General features: G+C 41.3%; 1 protein-coding gene across 1 annotated transcript in view; it reads left to right on the plus strand.

Moving 5' to 3' along the window:
- The first annotated feature begins 8,737 nt into the window (after positions 1-8,737).
- The window catches only part of NWD2 (NACHT and WD repeat domain containing 2), a 59,116-nt gene continuing 43,700 nt past the window's right edge, over positions 8,738-24,153 (plus strand). The window contains exon 1 of the mRNA XM_076336075.1: positions 8,738-8,888. Within this exon, the coding sequence (XP_076192190.1) occupies positions 8,738-8,888 (151 nt within the window). The remainder of the gene's footprint in view (positions 8,889-24,153) is intronic.

The following is a 24,153-nucleotide window of genomic DNA, read 5'->3' on the forward strand; positions in this document are numbered from 1 at the left end:
TCCTGCACAGCAGATGGCCCTCTCTTAACTCTGCTGCAGACATGTACATACTCACTAGGCTCAGCCTCTCCCTAATTGCTGTTTCGAATACGATTCCAAGATTACTTGCCATAACAATCTATGCAAAAGCAGCGGCACAGAAACTTTGACAGACTCACAGAGAAACATCTCAGCCTTCTGTCCCTCCTCCTCCTTTACTTTCTGGTTTGTATTTGGATTGCATTTCCTCAGAGGGAGTGCAATGTGTATCTTCTTTGCTGCCATAAGCAACTTCTAGACCCAGAAGCCTTTAGGTCCATCTCAAATGTTCTCACCATATGGAACTTTACTGTGCTTGTCACCACTACCAGCATGTATTTTTAAAGACTGAAGCTCCTTTTTACCATCCTAGGAGAAGTGTCTGTCAGGGAGCAACATGAGCAGGGGCCATCCCACCGCCCCCAGGCATGGGAGGGAGCGGAGCAGGCGAAGGGGAAAGGGAAGACTGAAGTCAGATGGGGAACTGGGGAGAAGGGGAGCTCAAAACAGCTATGCAAAGTCATGATCCCTAGAAAGCACAGGGACAGAAGAGCTAGGAGTAAGTGGTCGGCCAAAGAGATGAGGACAAGGTGGAAAAAAAATGAGAGACACTGAGATTGCACAAAAAGAGTGTAATGGGAGACTAGGGCCAGTAGCTAGAAGAGGGAAAAAATAAGTGGTCGGCAATGGAAAGGCACATTGGACAAGAATCTGGGAAAAGGATAAATGGACTGGGTAAGACAAGCTGAATGGGATAAAGAAGGGGAGAGTGAAGTAGGATAAAGTCCTTAGGGAAGCAGACTAGCATGTGGGAGGACTATAATGGTGGGCTGAGGAGGGAAATTACAGCTTATTGAGTAAGTTAAAAACACATGGGAGCGTATTTTGCCTGTTTTGTTGTAACTGTGGATAACCTTTAAGGATGATGCAGGACTGTAAAACAAAGCAGATTGCTGATTTATTTTTAGCTGAGGTTAGGAGGTGCAGAAATGAGGCAAGGAATTACAGGAAAAGAAAAGATCATTTCATGGCTAAGAAAGTGAATGTTGCTCCAGAAGGGGAGAGAATTACATTCTACCCTGGCTTCCACCACAGATTCCCTAAGATGCTAATTAAGTCATTTAAATTTTTCAGGGGCGGTCATTAATTGTAGGTTCTTCATTTTCTGGCATCTGACTTGGCAGTCTGAAGGTTAAAACACAAAAACGCTGAACACTCTCAGCTACAACTGAAACTGATAAAAACTGTGTCTTGTACTTAGTATCTAAAACCAGTTACTTTGAAGAAAACACAGTCCTTGGTATCTCAGAGAGGGCATCCAAAATTAACAGATACTTTAGGTATCAATTTTCCTGTGCTTCAGTGGAACAAGTATGCTTCAATAATGAAACTTTCTCTGGCTTGGGTGTTATTCAGATTGTGGAAGTACTTATATACTTACTAGCTTGGGAAACTATATGGAAGAGCTCAGGAGAAAAAAGACTGCTTCTGTCTTCTAACAGGGTCTGAACGGTGAGCCACAAGTATGCCACCGAATGCACACTGACCAACAGTTGAATACTGTTCATTAAGTGAACACCCCTCTTTTCGGCACTGAGTTATGTCAAGGGATGGTAAAACAGAGTGCTGGGTCAGTTAATTAAAGATTGCTATAATGTATATGTGCAACAGGGTAAAATTTAAAGCTATATGGAAAATTTGAATGACTAACTTGGAAATCTTACTATTGCGTACTCCCTGTGTGAATTTAGCAATCCATACATCCTTGTGTGTCTTTTGAGTGTGTGTGTACATGTGTGTATGCACCTATCCTTGGGGAGCGTACATCTATGTATGTGTGCAAGAGAACACTAATTCTGTATGAAGAAACAGGTTTCTTTTAAGCTTCCAGTAGAAACTAAGACAAAAATAATTTCCATGCCTTCATCATGTTAATTTAGTTGCGAAAGAACCTTTCAATCAAGTGTGACATGAGATAAAAATAAAGATGTGGTGTAGTCACTTACAACATTTTAAGGCTATGTTTGCCTTGCTAGGTTTCAAAGAAAACAGAAAATTTCTAAAGCTCACAAAGAAGGAAAAAAAAGAAAAAAAACCATGCAGACACCTTCCATTTCCAGACCATTGTCATGCCAGAGGTTAAGGTAGATTCCTGGTGGTGCACTGTTTTTAGGATAAAGTAGAGTTCCTTGTGCCAATGCCAGCTGGCAAATAAGACTGGGACGTGGAGGTGAGAATGAAGTACCGCTGTGCTTACAAAGGTACAAACCTAAGCAGCTTGGAGGTATTATCTTCCCTGTTTTCCTTGAAATATAAATTAATCTGTATATTGTTCGGGTGCATAATTACATTGCTTGGCAGCTCCTGAAAACCAGGATTGTTCTTATGCCTCTGTATTTGAAAATCTTATTCCAGGTTGGAGTCCCCTCCTTAGCACTTGTGATAGTGATGTGGTTTGAAGACTTAACACATATTCCATTACTGTATATTCAAAAGCAAAATAGCAAAATGGAAAAATAAAACTTTTTTATTATTAAATTGTGCAGAGAACATGGAGAAGTTACCAGAATTTCATTACCATCTCACCCACAGGAAAAATGTATTCCTGGACTAAAAAACACAGAAACTCAAACTTGGCCTTGTTTTATGAGACCAAAGTTTAGCATCCTCTTTTGGAGGTAGTAATGTAGGTGCTTCAGAGAAAGTTTAACATTCCGGTGGGCCAGTGTGGGATAATCTGCCTCCCATAAGTCTCCTCTTGATGTGACGCAGTGATTGACTAAAGTTGTGAAGTCTAATGAAATGTAATACACTTTCTGAATTCTTAATACTTATGATGAGACGGGATTGTCTTTTTTTGTAATCCATATACTTTTCCTACCTTGCTATTAAGGATCTTGATGTCTGGTGAAGGCTGACCTACCAACACTTTCAGTATATGCCTTTGGATGACATGATAAACCTGTGAACCTAACGCGAACCAATACAGCGTCATCTCTCAGACCTTGCAGGCAGCTCACACAACTGCTGCTCCAAGCAGTTCCTTGGAAGAGCAGTAGAGCAAAACGACCATCACGCTGGACAGGTTCTCTGTTACAGCTTGGAACCATGTTGCCAGTGAGACTGAGGGCTACCATCTCTATGGGCAAAGCCTGATACAGCAACCTGTTCACAGCATGGATGAGATTCATCCCAAAAGCCTAGAGGTGTCAGAGCACAAGCAGTGAGGGGGGCAAAGGGGGGAAGGAAGGAAACAAACAAACATTTTTAGCACTCAAAACTGGGTGGAAAATGGAAGTCTACATCAAGTGGAGTTAACTGAGCCCTGAAATGGCTGTAAAAGGTCCTTATAGAAACCCAGTACCAGTGTAAGATTTTCTAAGACATCTCTTATTTCTTGCAATCAGTTTCTTGACATAAATATAAACTCAGTAATTCTAGGCAGCCTGTCATTCCTAATTTGCAAGGATAATAACAACAGGGTTTTTTTTTAGTGAAGCATGAGTTCTGTAAGCTCTCTTGTCTCAGCACATCTGCCCCTGCTCTCCTGCCAATCCAACCACCCCGGCAAAAGTAATACAGCACTGTCAAGAAAAAGGAGCAGAGAAGGAGCACAAGAAGTTTCTCCCCTCAGTTTCAGCAGCAGCAAGCTGAAGCAGAGACAAAAACAAATAGATGGGATGTTCAAACAACAGGACTGTGGCCACGGTTCCCGTGATAAGGAGCTTGCTCAGTCTCAGCACCTCAGCAGCTTGGGGAGAATGACACCTGGGGGATGCACCAAGTCCTCATTAAACAGACAGAAACAGGCACAGAGTCACAGGGTCTCTTTCTTGCTTAAAATGTGATTTTATTGCCTTCTTTCGTCTGTCACTCTAGGCAACTGCCTGCTTCACCTGCTCCTAAAACTGGGCCAGCTTGCTAGGGAGCTGCAAAAAACCACTCAGCTTTAAGGTAGTATTCAATCAGAAGATGTAACTCCACACAGGAGTCTTTTAGCTTCTACGTGAAAGGGGAGATGCTGGTCAATTTGCTGACCCTTAAACTTTGATTTTTAACCTGATCTTAAAACTTTGCCATCCCAACTCCTGCAAATAGCTACCGTTTTGGAAAGGAGACAATAGGAAGGCTGAACATGCAGCCCCTGGCAGAACCAGGCTCTAAACATCTGAGAAGAACCAACGGGTATTTTAAGTACCTAGGTCATACCTCAGTGGCTGTATTTTAGTGCAGGGCAAAACACTTTACCCGAAAAGATATAAAAAAAACCCCTCAGCTGTTATGTCCCCGTCACATACTTGGTATGATTTCCCAAACTGCTAACTACAGGTATGCCTTCACCAAAATTACTGAGCATGTCTCCACTGATTGCAGTGAGACTGAAATTAGACCACTACTGAGCACTTTTGCACACCCCACAATATGCATTAAAAAAATACAAAGCACATATGAACAAGAACATAAATTTAGCTTGCAGACAGAATACCTTCGTTTCTCATAGTTAAGTTTGTATCAGAACACTGCCTATAGCGTATCACTCAGGTTACTTTCCAAGCTCTTCAGACTATTAGAGCTGATCTATTAATGCTCATTTTTATACAAAACTGAACTCAGAAAGCTATGTGTAAACTGCGAGCCCTTATTCATGCTGGGTTAAAGCCAAACAACTTGGTGCATTTTGTTATTGATGTCCATGGATTTGGATCAGGACTACCGAGCTATACTTCATACCTCCGGTGTCTTACCGTTTCCTGTGGGACTGCTCAAGAAGTAAAGCACTACTCTGTCTGAATTACAGCAGGATCAGGCCATCAGGAATAACTTGGATAACTTGGGTTTACTCGTGTTTTACCAAGGGATGTATTCTGTAGCTTCATTTAAACATATCGGAACTTGGAGCAAATGAGGCCAGAATGATAACCAAGAAACACTCAGATAAAAGGGAAAAAAATGCACTGAATGCATATGAGTAAAGATTCCCTGCTACTTTACTGATTTACAGTTTTTCAGGATCAAGCTACTAGCCATGTTTGTATGAAGTCACTTGCAGAATTACAGATCTGGTTGTATTCCTGTTCAGCACAAGGATACTTCCTTCTTGCACTACCTTTAACGACAGACACTAAAGATCTGCTCCAAGTACAGTAAAGTCAGTGTGAAAGTTTGGGGATCGTGCCTTCAGGCAATGCTCTGCAGTCCTTTCTACAGGATGAGAATCTCGGCTCAGGCGGCTTCCACATAACTAGTTTGGGACTCAAATACAGACACTGATTCTAAAATATCACTTCTAAAGTAGTACATTTTGCTAAATGAAAAATTTACGAAATCTGTTATTGAATAAGAAACAGGATAATTTTGATGTATGTTTTACAGTGAACACAGCAGTACCCTCTACAATTTGTATTTGGGTTTACATAACATTCTTTGATACTCTTTTTCTTTTTTTTGAATTAACAAAATATTTTTTTTAAGAAAAGCTACCAACTGATCTCCAGACTGAGTTAACCCAGAGTGCTTTCATACTGATAAAGTCTGAGGTAAAGCAATAAGTTAGTTTCTCTGTAATAATTTCTTTATCCTCTCCATTTCAGCCTCATTGTACTCCATTCCCAGCATTATATATTCACAGGCGCTGAATCTGAGGATGTTGAGCCCCAAATGCAGAGAGATTGAAGCCGGGCAGCTGAAGAGATTACCACTCTGAGGCATCTGTCCACTTCAGCTTTCACAGAGGTGGCAGCTACCGTGTCAGGAAGCTGAGTCATGCATAAAGGCAATCCAGTTTACAGATCAAAACAGTAAGAGCGAGAGCCTGCAAGCTGCACGGACTACCTGCTTCATATGCCATGCAACTATCCCTGCCGAAAGAGCAGTAACACCCAGACAACAAACAGACAGGGTGAACAGTTGGAAACAATAGGCCTGGTCCCATTTCATTCAGCCTGGGTTCGTGAGACAACATATTCAGTTAAAAGCTGATGCGGTTGTCAATGCTGTCAGAGACAAAATTCCAAAAGAATTCAAATGATGCAAACTCAAGTTTTCAATTTAGTAAAGATGACTGCCAAAAAGAGTCTTAAAAAACCACCGCATTACGGCTGGCACGGTAAAGGGGTAGATCAATGAGCCTCATCTTCCAAAGAAGCTGTCTGAGAACAATTTGTTGATGATAATACTAAGGCAGCACCAATATGAAATGAGAGTCTCTGCATCCTCACCACGAGCTGCTTCCACAAGCAAATTCATATTTAAGAACTGCCTAGTACTTTACGCTGGAGAAGCAAAGGAGATAGCCCAGCTGAGAGTTAGTCCCAGCAAAGTACGTAAGACGTAATTCAGCCTACACTATAAATCATTTCCTTCGTGCATTCATTAACTGTCTGCAGCCTCAAGGAGCTGCTTTTCAGCTCTGTATTAGAGAAATTACCTGTTCATGACACAAGCCAGAAAAAGGTGTGTCTAAGCACATTGTCTACACAAAGGGTAAGTGAAGTGCAGGTAAGACCAATAGTTTTGTAAGCAGTGACATATATGAAGCCTCATTTCCTAGGGAATTGCATCTCATGACTGTCAGATTTTTTAACCAAATTATACCAAAGCTTCAGGCTTGTCTTAAATGGAGCATCAGAGAATCCACAGGGAAGAGAAATATGCATGTCTACCATGAAAGGCTTCAAGCGAGATTTGCTCCTTATTGGACACTACAGAATACTAAAGGAATATTCATTTTGATTGAAAGGGGGATTTTCCAATCCCTAGGCATTCAGTTCCGAACACAGTGGCACAACCTCTTTGTCCAGTGTTGACATTTCAATATTAATGGTTGAAATGTATGCTGCATACTTTTCCTCTTTGCAGATAAGGGCGCTCTCCCCTGCCCAGCTATGTTCACAAAACTTACAGGAATGTTACCTCTTTGAGAATTAATACCTTAAAATTCGCCCCTCTGTTTCATTTGGTTGAAATCAGCCCAAAATTTATGGGGTGCAGAACTAATAAAGCAACAGCAAGCAAACAGCAGCAAAATTACTCCCTTATACTCACACGCAAATACACATGGGATGCAATTCTGCATATGCCTTATTTCTTTAAGAAATCAGGATTAAAAAAAAAATCCTGCTCAGCAACACTTAAGGAACCCATCTGGCTGTCACCTTCGGTTCTGAAAGAGAGCTGAGCAGTTTGCTTTTGCCTACTTTAGTAGCGTTAACCTCCTGGAAAGCCAGCTCAGCCTCCCCTATTGCTGACACTGCCTGCCACAGCGGGCAACTCCTCTGGCAGGGACCGCAGCCTGGCAGGGGGGAAAGCAAGCGAGTACCGAAAGGACAGGGGGTAGGAAGACCTCAGCTCATAAATACTGTGTATAAATACACAATAAGGTTGTTTTATACACGTTATACATAGTGTATTACGTATTTAATGTGTAAACACACAAACCAGCTTGGTATCAGATTTAGCACGTGAAACAGCCTGTATAGATACTACCCGCAGTAAAGACTTTTGTCTCCAGCCTTTTATGCATGCAGAAACACCTGCAAACCCCTCTGTCCGAGTCCGCAGCTTCCTCCCAAGAAGGTATTCCCACGGCCAAGAGACCCACCGGGCTAACTGAGGCCCCGTGCCCACCCCTCCCCTGCCCCCCCAGCCCCTCCCCTCCGCTTTGCTGCCAGGTCCCTGCCCGCCCGCCCCTCCCTGGGAGGTTTCTAAACTCTGCGGCTCGCCGAAGGCCCGCCGCCCGCTGGGGCTGGGGCCGCCGCACCGCGCCGCGCCGCCACCCTCCAGCGGGGACCGGCCCGCCGCCCCCGCTCGCCCCGGCGCACGGGGGGGCCGCGGTCCGACCCCGCCGCCCTCCTGAATATTTCATCGGCGCTGCCCGACGGGATGCCCCGCCACTGACTGCTGCAAAGGGACCGCATCCCGCCGGCTGCTGGTCTCGCTGCTTCCTTCCTCTTTCATTCTTCAAACCGGGGCTTTTCATTTATTCCGATAAATAAATAACCGATTAAAAAAAAAAAAAGAAAAAAGCAGCAAGAGCATCTCTCTCTTGTATCTGAGCAGGTGGGACTCCTGTGCGGGCGATTACAGAACAAAACAGAAGAAGAACTCTTCAGAGCCCGAAGGATGAGCCGGCAGCAGTTTTCCTATAAAAATCCGATCCCGGGGCTGTGACACACTCGGAGGAGGGAAGGCGCCGTCAGCCTAGCCGGAGACGTCCCTGCTTTGGACACTCGTGGGCGGAGGGGGAACCCGAGAGACTCGCCGGCCCGACCGCGCAGCGGCTCTCCCGGCGCCCGGCCTCCCGCTGCTCTCCGCGGCGGCCGGGGGCCGCGGGCGGGCGGCGCTGGGGGGACAGGCTGCCGCCGTGGGGCCGCCGTCCCGCCGCCGCCGCCGCCGCCTCCGCCGCGCCCGGCACCGCTCCGCCGCAAACTTTCTTCCCGCGCCCTCCCTGCCGCTGGCCGCCGCCGGGGAGCGGCGCGGGGGGTGGCCGACGCCTCGCCTCCTCGCTGCCCCCGCGCTCCGGCGCCGGGCGGCGGCCCCAGCCCCAGCCGCGCCGCCGCTGAGGAGGCAGGCGGCGGCCCCGGGCAGCCGGAGGGTCCGCATGGCCGCTGCCGGCGAGCCGGTGGCGAGCGCCGCTGCCGCCGCCGCCGCGGCGGTCCGGGGGCTGCCCTGAGCCGGGGCCCGGCGGCCGCCTGCGAGGATCGTCCTGCGGCGCGGCGGAATGTGGCCGGCCGGGGCGGGCGGCAGGCTGCCCTGCCCGCGGGACGCGGCGCTGCGGCGGGCGGCTTTCTCCGGCAACCTCTCGGCGCTGCCGTCCCACCTGGTGCCGAGCGGCAGGAGCGTCCGCGTCTTCATCAGCGCCAACCCCGAAGGTAACCCGCGGTCCGCCGGGCCCCGCCGCTCGCCCCGCAGCTCCCCCTGCCGCCGGGAGCTCCCGCGCCGCTCCCCGGCCCCGGCCGCCGCCGTGGCGCTTCCCGCGGCGCCGGGCGCCCTCGCTCAGGGGGTCCGCGGCGTGGCCGAGACCGGCTCCTCGTCCCTACCCCCGCAGCCGGCCCCGAGAGCCGCCCGGGCGGCGCCGTGTGGGGCGGCGGGGCGGGGGGCGCGGTGTGGGGCGCGGGACGAGGCGGCCGTGGGTGGGGTGGGGTGGGGTGGCGGGGCGAGGCGTGCGGCAGCGCTTCGGGCGGCTCGCCTTGCCGGGTGTCGGTGTGCGAGCTCGGAGGGGGATTATGGAGGCGCCGATATACTCCGCTCCTGAAGTTTTACGCCTATAAATGACACGTCTGAAAGGCACCGGGGGGGGGGTATCTCTTTTTTGCGGTGTCGGAGCAGCGGGGCACAGGGTACGCGGGGGTCTCGGACATGGAAACTGGTTGCCTTCTAGCGAAGGGGAAGCTTTTCCGGGGGCATGGTTTGTGGAGCTCTCCTGGGGAGGCTGGTTAATAGAGTTTCCGATTGATTTCGTAGCACAGTGAAAGCAGGTCTCCGTCGGCTGAGGCTACAGCACATGCGATCCTTTGATCCCGGTCATACTCTGCTTCCAAGGGAGCATGCACTGAAACCTGCAATTTTAGCTTAATAAAGTCGGGGTCGCATACTCGGTATCTGAACTAATTAGGCATCCTGCTACTTAAAGCCTATTTTTAAAATTACCCTTTGATGTGAGGAATTTGCATACATTCAGGAGGTGTCATTCCCACTCGTAAGATTTAAGTTGCTGAAGCATATTCCCACTTGAAGCACGAAAATAATAAATTAAGCGTTCACACCTATGACATTTCTTTTCTGTAAAAATAAGCCCCCTGTATTCACAATCCTCTTTCACACCACCACCCACCACCTTCCCCCCCAACACTTCTAATTCAACAATACTGTCACCTTTTATGCAAACAACAGAGATCTGAAAATCATGCCTGCAATGACAAAATAGTTGGAATTTTGAAGTGAAAATTGTCTTGGCACCGATACTTAGGTGAGTATGAGAAATAGCGCTCACAAGCAAAAAAGTGGGCATAGCGCTGCCTTGAAGAATTCCCACACCTCCAGGTCTTCCGAGTTGCTCTTGAGACAAGGAAACTCTCAGCTTTCACATCCAACATCCCTCTTTGTTTGAAAAGATGCCAGTCTTTACGGAGGGCATGAAAATGCTTGCAGTTTATTGTTGCAATATAAGTAAAGACATAAATAGCGATGATCAAAAAAATGTGTATGTGGCTCTGAAGGAAAATCGGTGTGGATTTTTAGAAGATATGTTATTCATTAGAAATGGATTTCTGCCAGCATCGCCTTAACTGTGGAGCTACTGATGCCTCCGTATTTGACGTGAATGGCATTTATCATCAGGACAGCTTGGTATGTTAGCTAGATATTTGCTAAAATTAAAAAAAACCCCAACCACTAAACTCATTCTAAAAGTTGGGTTTTGAAGCCATATATATCCATTTGCAGGATTTTACCCTTGCATTGTTATTTCAAAATATCAGCTTTAAAAAAAACACCAAGAGGAAGAAAATAATTTGGTCAGTTTAGGATTATTTATATTAGCTTCTTTGTAGGATCATATGATCACAATGATTAACACTTCTCATGTCCAAAATTTTATCTGCAACATTGCTCCTGCTTTCAGAAATGATAGTATGAGACAGAAATTTCAGAGTGATTACAGATTTTGATTGCCAACATGAGCCACTTACATGAACATTTAGGGACTCTAAATGATAAGAAACAATTTATCAGTGATATCATTGACACAGAAGTATTACTAACTGCATGTGACCTTAAAAAAAGAATATATGGATAAATAAGAAAAAATAGCCTGCAATGGGATTTAGATATCATCTGGTAAAGTACTTAGAAATAAAAATGCTGTTTGCATAATACCTAGAAGAGTTCACAATGCAAGAGTTCTGGAAAGAAAGGTTAAACTCTTCCAACTTAGTCAACTATTTAGCATATTTAAGCCCCAAACCACAATGTATCTTTGCATGACCAAGGCCTTTCTTGTTGATTTTCAGCATATCAATACACTTTATACGCGTTCTTGGTGCTGAGCATTCCTGAAAGGGGCTGTGAGTCCCCAAACTCCCAGTGGTAGAAGTGAATACCCCCTGGCTGTGCTCTGTGCGTATCAGAACTGTGGTGCCCGAGAAGTTTAGGGATTAATCCTGCTAGCAGTCACAAGAAAACTTTATCTACAACTTGAAGTGTACAGTCTTAAAAGTATTTTTTTTAATTCTGTGAATTTAAGAAGTGTATGTTGGAGAACTCTGCAGTGTTTGGTCTGTTCTTTACGAACATACTTTAGTATGACTGAAACATATTACGGTTTTATTATGCAACTAGGAAAATGATTATTTGTAAAATTTCTTAAAGAAAGAAAGAAAATCCCTAAAGAGAACAATAAGTGGCGACAGTGAGCATGGGTAATAGGAACAAAAGTGCTTCATTTTATAGTCTCTTGTTTTCTAGAGGAAATTTTGTAGATAAGTGAAACGGTATTTTCCCCTAGTAGTTAACAGTATTATCTTGTTCAAATTGTTGATATCAATTAATCAGTGTTCATATCACTGAAGATATGAAGATCTTTAGAAACATTGAAGTTGCTTTATTATTTGAATATAAATAAGTCTGTTTTCTCATTTCAGTAGATACAAGCAATCAGACATATTTTAAATATGTATTTTGGCCAAGAGAGGTTGAAGATTTTGCTTTAAATAATTTATTGGTTTTCAAGATATTTTTATTGCTTCAAAGTGATAAGGAAAGCAAGTTATATTTGCCTGATTGTAATAAGTGCTTTTACTGTTACATGTAGAAATCTGTGGACTGTAACAGCAATCGGTTAATGACAGTTTCTCTGCTACTCAGGAGTGCCTGTACAGATGCCTTCCATTAACATACAGTTCTTACTAAATACAACAGGTACAGACTGCCATACGGTCCCGTTACATGGAGCTGTGACATCAGCCCTGTATAGGTTCAGAACATTCCAGTGATTCTCGTCACTACTTCAAGCAGAAAATTATTTGAGTTGCAAAGTTTGCTATTTCAAGAAATTATGTGGTGATATAAGGCAGTAAGTGTTACAAGCCCTGGTTGAAACCGATGCCTTAACCAGAGTTAGGAATTTGTCTTGAAAACGAAATCCTGTGAATTGGAACATACAGTCAAAACTCTGATACTTTTTAATTCTCTTGGCTCTTCTGAAAGTGGGGAAGTTAGCCCTTTGCTAGTTGGACATAAGGTCTTGTTATTGCTTCGATTAGTTAAGACATCGATAATTTTTTACTCTGAGCTCTTTAAGTTTTGGTTGTGAAGGTGCCTTTCCTGTCTGTAATTTAGCAGAGACAAATGCAGTGAAGAGAGAGACGTATAAAGCCAAACCCTACACACAGGTGGTTCCATTGAAGACAGGACGATAATACCTTTATATAGCATCTGAGTGTGTCCTGACATAGGTGCGGTTAGCCAGTCTTATCTCAAAGGGTAAACAGGGTTGCATTTAACACTTCACATGGTAAGGATGCTCCCTTTTCCATCCATTATATCAGCTGCATACTGCTCGCTCGCCTCTGTGCAGCACCTCTGCACACCTCCGAAGTTCCAACACAGGTTTGCTTTTTACTGGATCTTGACAGTTAATACTTTTTAGCCATTTTTTAGCCATTCAAAACATTTGTGTTGTACAAACGAAACAACTATGATGAGATCATGAACAAGCTTTGTTTCAGCAGCCCTTTTTAATGCAGAAAAGCTACGTTCCTCGTGGTTTCTGTGCCTCAAGTACCCATATTTTAAAACTATAAAACCAACTACTTATAAAAAACCTAACTAATACTAGTTTTGCCATGATTAACAATCTTAAGTATGAAGTCCTATGTATGCATGTAGAAATGTAAAATGAAGATCTTGCTCTAACAGAAGATACTACTGATATTACCACCACTTTAATGCCTGTGTTGTACAAGCATGGTATAAAACTAACCTGTAGAGTTAGAACTTCACCAGCTTCCCCATAGACTGCCTGAGTGAGATTTCCTTCTCTTACACTATTGAATGAGTTTGAGTTTTCTTGAGTTATTATACAGTTGTTCAACTTAGTTTAGTTTCCATTGACATGCATCATCCAGAACATTTTATTAATTTGAAAAACACTCGATTCTAATAAAGCACAGATGTTTGGTGCCCGATTTACGTATTTTCTCATGATACATAAAGCAAAAATCTCACCTGCAGTTAGTTTTGTTGACTAGATAGGATTATTCCTATAAATAATGATGGCAGAAATGGGTCTTACTAATGTTTTTGTTTGGACCTATTGTTGTAGGCTGCTTTGCAGGAATTAAATGTGGTTTTATGCATGTGGATGTACATCTGAAAGGAAAAAAAAAGTTATGTGCATTTCTAGTTTAGTACTACTGAACATGAGGGTGAATAACTCATAACAGATGAAGAATTATGATTGCTTTAATTACAAAGTTATTGCCATATGTGATAAGAGAAAGGTATAACTTTTCATTCTTAGCATATTCCAGGTGTATTATATTATTTTTACCTGAAATGTTGTTTCTCTTAAGAAAAATGTAACTGAGGAAATGTTAATGTGGAAAAATACTCAAAAGCCAGCATAATACTTCGTTAACGATGGTCGATTTTGGCCAACCCCAAAATGCCGTATGGTGTCCCTACTTGGATACATTGCATGAAGATCTTTTTATAAAGACAATTTTATATAATCTGGGTGGAATTTATTCCTTAGCTAAAGGAAAACACAGATGTTCAAGTGTATGAAATTGCAAGGGAGGTGTTGCGGAGATGTGGAGACAAATAACTCCAGAACTTTTTTTATGCTAAGTGTTAGTTCTGGTTACCTAACTTTGTACCTATTTATGGGTTCATGTGACGCACATCACTGTAGTGTTTAAGAACTACAAACCAAGCTACACTTGGGAAAAAAAAGTTGTTCAATAGTTTTAGAGATAAAGTTGAGTATCTCAGAGTTTGGGAGAGCAACATGGTTGAAGTACCTGGGTTTGGTATGGGCCTTGATTTGAAATGTCTTATTTCAGGAGGCCCAGAGGTCAGAGATACCTACAGTTCACTAGGTTGGAAAGAAGCCTGTCATTTTCAGTATTTCTGCCTCTATGTGAAGTTTTCTCTCTTTCCTCTTGTGCCACAGAACAACTCCGTGGTTGGTGTAGTTGAGCAGAAAGCAAGATCTAACTCTCCTTGAGACTGTATGACCAAGTCTCATGCAGGCTTTAACTTTTTTTGCAAAGCAGGGCCGGTAGATCTCAAGTAGAACCAGTACAAGATGATTTTTTGCTGAGCAGATCCTCAAGCCTTTGTTCCTGTTAGAGGAAGTGATCGTTTTGGGCTAGGATGGAGACTGAATTGGATTGAAGTTTATTCTGCCGGACAGATAAACTTCAGAAACCGTTGATAAACTGTATGAAAAGAACTGTTCTTCATGTCCCCCTGTTCTTTTTGTGGGGTCCTTGCGTATGTAGCTTGGGGACTGGGCTAAGGATTTGCTCTAAATGTACCAAATATGCAAGTGGAAACATTGAGAACTTTTGTTTAATTTTCAGCAAAATTTTTCATTCACATACTCAAAAGGTAGGATGTGCATTTGGGGAACAAGGCTAAGATCAAGAGGTGGTGGGGGGGGGGGTGTTAGGAAAACAGCAAGCTATTTAGTTTGTTGGTTTTGTTCTTTCTTCTTGATATTTAGAAATAAGCAAAATTACCTGAAACCCAGTCACCCTCCTGCTAAGCAGCATCTGGAATTGTCAGCTCCAAAAGTTTCGATTGTATATTTACCCCGTCTACTTAAAAAACAGCACTTAAAATTTTTAACCACATGACCATTCTTTTTTAATTTAAAAAAATTATTAAAATTGTATTTTTCTATAATTTTTGTATATGTGTCTATAGTGTGTATACACACACATGCACATATATACACATTTATATAAAATAGTATAAACTGTATAAAATGGTATAAATGGATGTACAAAACTCAAGCCACACTATCATAGACAATTTTCAAACTTGCTGTTAGGACCCCTTGTGAGAACTGGGTATTTATGTTGAAAGGGCATCACTCAAGGTTGTAATTCTAGCATTACTGAAGAACAGCCTAGGTTTTGTTAAATGCTATTGTAAAAGTAAAAGCTTTACAGAGGAGTTTAGATTTTATCCACAAGTAAACTTGTAAACATTCAGGGTTGTGTGCATCTGCAGCTTAGGTTTTATGACTCTTTTTCTTAGCCTTGGAGAAATAATATTAAAACAGAGCAGAACCTATAATTTCTTTTCTTTCTTTCTAACTTTGCAAATATTGCTTTATTTCTTCAGATGTATTTGCATGCTAGATTGGTTCCATATATTGTAATTTGTGTCTATATACATGCACCTAGATGCATGCATCTTTTTATTAAACTAGAAACACAAAGCAGTCGAGATGTGCGTAGGACACTGGAGCGTGCCTCCTTCTTGTGCAAAGTGGTCATCCTTTCAATGACAGACAAAGAGGAGCTTGTGGCCCCTATACATTTGACACAGTTTCTAAGTACAGTGAGGGACAATGAAACACTTGTGCAAATTCCATGCAATATTAATTTCTCAAATAATATGTTAGATGATGGACAGCAGCAGTATTCAATCGAGTCCTTATTGTGAATCGTTCCCTGAGGAAGGTATGAGACCTAGCTTGAAATGAGAGGCAGCACCATGCAGGCAGTGTTACAGTGCCTTCCCCCATCAACACAGGGAAGCTTCTTTCCTGCCTGATCAAGGGCGGTGGGATGACCTCTCAGCTGAGCAACAGTCTGCTGTGCAGCAAACTAACAAAGATTTCCAAGGCTGCATTTCAAGGACACCACGTGTATTCTGTGGTGGGATTTCTGTAGTCACGTAAGGACAGCGTAGTACAAAGGGTACATAATTTGGCATCCTATCTCTAAGCTTATGCAGTGAAATAACTCCTTTTAAGAAACTTACGTACATTACTATGTAGGTGTATGCATGTGTTCACAGATGTGTAAACACACAGGAGAAAGTCCTACATTAGGCTTCAAGTTTTGTTTGGAGAATTTTTAAATATTTATTACGGAAAGAAAACTTTAGATCAAGGAGTTACTGAACTTCTAATACAAGATATGAGGGCAGTGCCTGAGCAGCAATTTTTTTCATCTGAAACAAATTTCTTCAAATTTTCATCTGCTGAAAGAGTATTTTGTGATAAGATATCCTTTCAGGCTGCAATAATAATACATTAGGAATATTTAGCTACCAGTAATCTAAGGTTTTAATATATTGAAGGTAGTAGATATAATGTAGTCATAGATAGTCAAGTGTATGGAGTACAGAGAAATCTGGCAGTTTTTGATATAGGCAGTGCTGTTCAAGACAACTGCTTTATCCCCTTACCGGAATTTTAATTAAAGAAGGATAATAATAGATAGAATTAGAGAACCCAATTTAATCATGGTTGTGCCCGTGCAACTCTAAAATAACTCCACTGGCCTGATGCTACTCTTACTAATTTAGGTTTTGTATCAGAGAGAGGTTTTTACTTCCAAAATCTTTAGTCAAAAGGGGAGTAGGGCTAAATCACAGGTAGCTGAAAGCAGGGAGTGTAGCAAGGTAAAGAGGAGGGAGCCCTGAATCAGTGCAGAGTACCATGTGCATGCTGCTGTGTCACGCAAGGAGGAGACGTACCACATGCAACTCTTGTAAGCAACCCCATCACCACCATAATTACATGCATGTAATGCCTCTTTGACCTGGTCTTGGACTCCCTCTGTAAGCATCTGCTAATGCCCATTGTTGGAGACAAGATGCTGTGCTGGACAGACCTTATGCCTGACCAACTACAGTCATTATTGTACAGAATCTGGATCTAGAGAAAAAAAGTCTTCTTTACAGACTAGATGTATCAGGCTGTTCAAAATACACTTGGTGCCAGAAGCTGGAAAGACTAGCAAATGGCAGGACTTCCACACTGGGCTTATTCCGGAGTCATGCTGTTGCTAAGTATGAGTCTTTGGGACTGATCAAATAGCTGAACAGATCAGATTTCAAATTGTCAGAGCCTGAAAAATAGTCTTGTACAACCTGCTCGTAGCATTTGCTTGGGGTGGCACAGTCTTCGGTATAGTAACATGTGTCTTTGGTATGATTAAACACTCGAAAATGTTTTTTAATAGAGTCCTTATCACTCTACTAGCAATTGAGTACCTTCGCAGTCTCACCTATGCTTTGTAAATCTCCAGCTTTGTCCTCCAACTCTCTGTTATCTGAATCAGGTATTGAGACATGTAGTTATTACAGTGTATGTATGATACATAGCAATGTTATTTGTAAAATTATTATTTAGAGTCTCTAATTAGTAACGTTTTACAAAACATTAAGATGAAATGAGAATTAATGACTAAGGCTGTCTATCTGGACAGCTTTAGTTTCAGAGAGCTCCCCAACTGAAGTGTTTGCTATTGGCGGGCATTTCTGAAGCCTAGACACTTTGACGTGTTCGTATTACTAAAGAGCATTTGCATTTCTTACAAGCTACAGCACTTCGTAAAAGTACACAATAGACATTCAGAAGCATATAGAAGTTCAGAGTTAAAAATCATTGGCAAAATAAATGGCTTGTGCAAACCCTTCAAAAACCCTTTTTAGCATAGTGGTTTCAATATATATTATCTGTTAGTTAGTGTTGTTTATTTGTGTTGTACAAGATTGATGCCTGACCATGCAATGTAGGAAGAAATAACTGGCACTTTAGAATGTTTATAACAGAATCCCTGACACCGCCTGAGCTTACACTCAATGTTTATTCACAAGCGACCTCACTGACTGGATTTTATTAGATTAAGATTACTTTTAAATGATTGAGAACCATTGAATACCCATGTGGGTTTAATACTTTTAGATGACAGGAGTTACCCATATTTGTAGAGTTATGCACATCAGCTATTATATATAAGATAAACGAGAAGCAAATGCAGTAAGATCAGACATAGAGAGTTAGACCAAAGGAGCCCAATAGTCCTCCTGTGACCCTGGCAGTTTCAGATGCATGACGAAAGAATAAGAGATCACAACAGGGACAAAAGGATAAAGATTATATCTTTGTGTTTAATAATCTGTGAGGTCCTTTGCTTCCATGAATTTGTCTAGTTGCTTTACTAATTAGTCAATAGTCTTGGTACTTGTAACAACCTTTCCAAGTCTTGAGATAGATTATTGCCCAGTGAAATGCCTAATCCTACTAACTTTAGTGGGAATTTTGTATAAACAAGATCATGCGTATTCAGCCAAAGGAGAGATCTCAAAAAACAAAAGTGGAAATATCTGTGGAGTAGGGGTACCTAAAAGCAGATCTCTCTAAAAGAGTAACTTTATCCAAAACCATCATTGTAATGATCCCTTTTTGTCTATCTGTATGTAGAAAGTGGTTGACGATGAAGACTTAGTTATCTGAATGTCCTTATTTCCATGGGGTTATTAAAATGGAGCCATACTAAGAAATAAATAAGGAAATGACAGTGTTCAATAATCTAAGGAGCCTAAGGTATGGAGTCTAATCTAAAGGAGTCCAGTGTGTCACGCAGGACTCTAATCTAAGGGTTATTTTATTACCATGAATTTTCCACACCTACCTATGCCAGCATGACACATCTAGAGGATCTTGCTTTACTGTCATAATCAAACATAACATAAATCATGTATGACTGCTTTATAAGTGATTTTCTTAAAATGGAGGACTTAATCTTTTTATTTTTTCATATCTACTGTTGTTTAATAAAGACCCCACAAATTCTAGAAAAGGAAATCAGAGGAAAAATATTTTCTTACTTGATAATAATCCTGGTGGCTAGATTCATAGTCTGTACTGTTCTGGCAAGACAAAGTTATTTGTTCTGAAGAAAATGCCTATTTTTCTTCTCTATTTTCCACTCTATAATATTTCTGATAGGCCTGATACTGAGAGCAGTGAGCAGTAAGTGTTGATCCTCTTTTTTAGGAGTGGTTACTGATAAATGTTAGGAAAATGATAAAATCATATTATTGTTTGATAATGGTCTTCATTTACTTATATATTTATTGGATTACATTTAAATGTGATGAATAATTATGCAATGCTCTTGAAGCAAGTTATTGAAGCATTCCTGTGTATGTGGTCCCTAATTTGGCATAGCAAGACACTAGCAAAGTTTGTATGATGATTTACTTTGAAATGCAAGTCATTTACAACATGGGATCAAAAAGAATTAAGCAATCTGTGGTAAGCAAAATGAGTGCCATTGAGTTCAATGACATGCCATTTAAACCAGAAATATGTGGCCATAACAGAGGTCCAAGGGACCTTAGGCAGTTATTTCATTAGGCAGTTATTTATTGTTGTACAAATCACAGACCAGGAGGCTGGAAGTGACCTCTTGAGGCCTTCAGATCTGTCCTCCTGCCTGAAGCAGGATCAAACATACCTGTGCCATTCCTGACAGAAGATAGCCCAGCTCTTCATGAGCTGTCTCCAAACAGTTAAGAAAATCCATAGGAAAACGGACTGTATAGCATACTGCTGCGCCATGTCTTCCATAGCACTGCTGGTAGTGCTTACTGCAACGTACACAGACACAAAATAAACTCATTAGTCAACAGAAACTACCAAAGGTAAAAAAATTCCCTGAAAATGTCCTTGCTTAGAATGAGTTTCAGTAACTTTCAGTAGTCTATGCCATTATTCATAAATTTCTCAAATCTAGTTTCTGCCTCTTCATCCTTTTACCATGTCAGGAAGCTGATCTATGCATCCAAGAAAAGCATGTATAATATAAAGCAATAAACTCCCATAATGATTATTTTACCATGTATGTATGTCCAGCAGAGGAATGCTTGTTTCAGGTGAAGCTTTCCTGCAAATAAGGCATTTATGAAGTATCTAATAGCTGGTGTTTCCTTTGATGGTTTATTTACGAATGGGAGGAGAAGACTCATTTACAGGATATCTCTCATTTACCTGCTGATTTATTCTCATATAGGATACTCATTATATTTGAGATTAATATCATTCTGTCAGATTTGTTTGATGTCAGTCATGAGTTAAAAACATTTTTCAAAAGAGAAAGAAGACATGTAGAAGACACACAGATCATCATATATTTCTCCTTTCTTTAGAAAACAGAGCTAAAAATGCAAATTATCTCCTTATACTCCACCTGTTTTAATTATGGATTTTCTATTTTATACTTTCTATCATCGACTGTGTATAATGCTATATAATTCTACTGACCTATTGCTGGTGTATTGTTCCAGTGTTAATACCACAGTCAGCTCCTCATAGTCATTATGTAAATTCAAAATCGCTTCAAATAAAAGAAATGAGATCCCCAGCTGTGGATTCAGTTGTGTTTAACTGTATGTAGGTGTAGAAGGTAAAAGATGACTTGCAGATGTTTTTAGATATTCTGTGGCCAAGGCACAAATACCTTCACAGGCATTGAGAAAGACTGATAGTGTCAGTGCACTGATAGTGCAGTGTCTGATAGTGCAAGAAACGGAAATGAAGTCCACATTTTCAGCCATATTCTACACTGCCGTTGAGACTACATGATCATGAAGAGCTTCATCCTCCTTCAAAGGTCATTGTAGCTCATTGAGTGTCATTATTGTGAAAATAAGAGCAAAGAGTTGGGGAAGATGGCTAAAGTAATTTGAAAGTACTAATTTGGAAGACAGTCTGTAGTTCAGGCACCGGTTGATTAAATTGGTATGCCAGTTCTGGAAGTTCTTCAAATATTGTTTTCTGTATCACACTTGTGAAATGTATTTGTGGGAAATTGAACTCGGTTGTTTCAACTACATCTGCTTCTCAAACGGAGTAAGTGATTAGAGTATGTATTGTCCTTTTTCAATTACTAACTCCTCAAGATTGTTAAACTGCAAATTTATTATTACCTTAATATATAATCAACTAAATGCAGTTAGCAAGCAGAAGAAATTAATAAAATCTGGAACAAGAAAACAAAATATAGTAAATCAAGTCATCACAAAAATATTTTACTCATAAAAACAGATACATTTGGAAATTCATTAAAAACGGCCTTTTCAACTGGATTATGTAATCTTCACTGAAAATAATGCTTAGATGAATCATTGGAATTGGAAAGGGTAAGGGAGAACAGAGGTAAGATAAATCACTCTTCCTTTACATGTCAATCACTGTTTTCCTCTCAGACATTACATAATCCATCCAAACGAGCCAGTTTTGTGAACTATTTGGTCATGCTCAACGACTTTTAGCGCAGACCCCACCTAGAATTCTTAGTTTTAAAAACTGTTGTACCACAGTGCCTGTAAGTGGGTGGTTATAGCTAGGTAGAAGTTGTCTGTCCATTTGTGAAATAGTCCTGTCAGAAATCAGTTGAGATTCTCTTATTTAGGCAAGGCGTGGTTGAGTTTCCGGCATCCCTCCCTCATGTAGTCCTGTTGTTCTGGGCTTAAGGCCTTCTTGCGGCTGCTCTCCTTTGCCACGATTGTCCTTTAGTTTCTTCATCTTTGATAACTGTTTCTACAGCAGCCAAGTACTATCCTGACTGTGCAGTGATGTTATTTAATAGTCCTCTCCATTTAGCAACAAGAAAAAAAAGTCTGTTGCAAAGAAAAGTCCTACTTTATTGATGCAGACTTGCTGCACTGGTAGCAAGCAGCACCTCTCACTTCTTCTCTGGGCGTTTCTGCACACCCACAAGTGTCAGGTTCAAGACTTTTTCATCTTCTGCTGTAAAAGTCTTCACGTCTTTCACTTGAAGCCCATACAGTAGGCTACATTTATCAGTCGTGCTTTTCTAGCTAGCCCGACTGACTTCAGCAGTTTTGTAGTGACCCAAACCATGGCCATGTTCTACCATACTTAAGGATGAATACGGCCTGGATTAGAACCTTGTGACTTGTGAAATTAAATAGAAAGTTTAGAGAAGAGAAAGGCAACTTTACCGGAGAGCCAACAGTGCTTGCAGAGCTCTTCCATAGCTTTGCAGTGCTGCCAGATGTAAAGTCACATAGGAGCGTTTATTGGAATTTCTTCAGAACGAGGTGTATTTAATGGGCCTGCGCTGGCCTGTACTGTGAAATACGTGTGTGCTTTTACAAGCCTTGCCTTCTGGTGGTTTTTTATGGCTCGCCTCTGCTTTATGCCTTCTCAAAGCCTACAACATACTACTTCGTTTGCTTCCAGCACTTGAATCTGCAGTTCAGTTAGGAGACAAAATGTCTGTGACATCCCACTGCTTTATTGATTGCCACTGCCTCATTACCTCAAGTGCTTTAGTAACGTACCCTGATTGTTTTCTCTTTGGTCTAGTGATGTTAGAAAAAAATAGTAAAGCTACAGCACTACATACAACTTAATTCTTAAAAACATTTTCCAGTGTTGTACAGCTTTTTTTCTGCTTTCTAGGTAATTCCATAATTTTTTGAAGTGTGAGTTGACACCTCTAGATGAATTAGTAGGATTTTTGCATGTATCCTTGTTACCGCACTGGCCCTTTTTATGTCTTCTGTTATGCATTTTTGCACAGCTCACTCAGAAGTCCTCTTTTAGATTTCACAAGAAGTTTTTCTTTCACATTGATTTTGATTATAGTTGCAAATTCTTGTCCTTGCAGGCTTTGCTGTTTTCCAGTGCTTAGTTGTAATAAGCTTTGGTGTTCTGCAGAGATAATTTTCAGACTTAATTTTGGAGTCTTTAAATGTGCTGTGTCTTCAGTTTCTCTTGTCACATCATTTAATTCCATGACAATAATTGTTTGTAAATTGTCATGTTTTCAAGAGCTTTTCCTAGTTTGCTTTATTAAATGAAAGAATTAGATTTTGTTGAATTCTTCTACTTGTGCGGTTTGCAGAATGCAAAATTCTCCCCCTGTAGAGATTCTGCCTTCAACGCATGGTGCCGCTAGAGTTCCCACTGTGCATTGGCATTTGCATGCAGGTGCATTGGCATTTGCATGCAGGTGCATTTGCATTTGCAGTGTTTGCCACAAATCATAGCCGAGGGATGCAAGGACACCTAGGCACCCAAGCTGCAATCTAGGGACCATTTGCAGGATTGGGAAAGGATTCCAGGTCAACCTAACTCTTCTTTTTTTTTTAAGAACATGTAGATGTAAGGGTGCTGTGTTCCCAAGGGGTAATGTGAGGTTAGTTATGAGGATACATTATGAGATAAAATTCTGCTTCAGAGTCCTCAGTCATGCCATACCCACTAGATTTAACGAGTATGTATGTAGGGGGGGGTTATTTATTAATTTATTTATGGATTGAAGGATTTCATCCAAACTCTGTGGAAGGCAGTAAGGCATCAAAAGGTACTGGGTTTCAATACATGCCACAAATGTAGGACTTCATTTAAGATCTGCTGAGATTAACAGATCTTTCCATTAACTTCACCAACCTTTCGATCAGAATCCAAATTTGTTTCATGTAAGCATATTGTACACATAATAAAACTCAGAACTCTCAGAAACCAACATTTGTTTTAAATTGGGAACAGAATCATGTGTGAATAATCAAAAGTCTTTTGATATTTAGATACAGGAACTGCTTTTCCCTTCTGTCGTGTCAGTTCCATACTGATATTTCCCCAAAATTCTGTATTTTAACATGGGTCGTGACCCCTTTGATTTTACTAGTTGCCTCATTTTTTTATGTATATAAATGGACAGCTGGGTGTTATTGTTAAGCCAATAGGTGGCACTGGTTAATCATATTAACAGTCACGATGCAGGGTATTTTATAAGTAAGATGTCACTGTGAAATATGGCCAGCTATTAAGCATTATAATTAAAAAAATAATAAATACATATTCTATATGTGTTGTTTTAAATTTGTCATCTTACAGAAATGACAGTAGGGAACATTTCAGAGAAATAGGTTTTAAAACTACACCTCATTTTAAATTGGATATTGATTTTGGGCTAAAAAAGAAGAGCTAATTGCTGCAACTAGAAGTTTTAGGCTTATAATTATGCCCTACATTTTGAATCCTGCCTCAGATAGTTAGGTCTTTTGTTTTGAAAATGTGTTTGTTTAAATGTTCTGGTACAGACCACAAATTTGTAGTCATATCCTGTC

The sequence above is a fragment of the Aptenodytes patagonicus genome, chromosome 4 (assembly GCF_965638725.1).
Source record: "Aptenodytes patagonicus chromosome 4, bAptPat1.pri.cur, whole genome shotgun sequence".
Classification (NCBI taxonomy): Eukaryota; Metazoa; Chordata; class Aves; order Sphenisciformes; family Spheniscidae; genus Aptenodytes; species Aptenodytes patagonicus.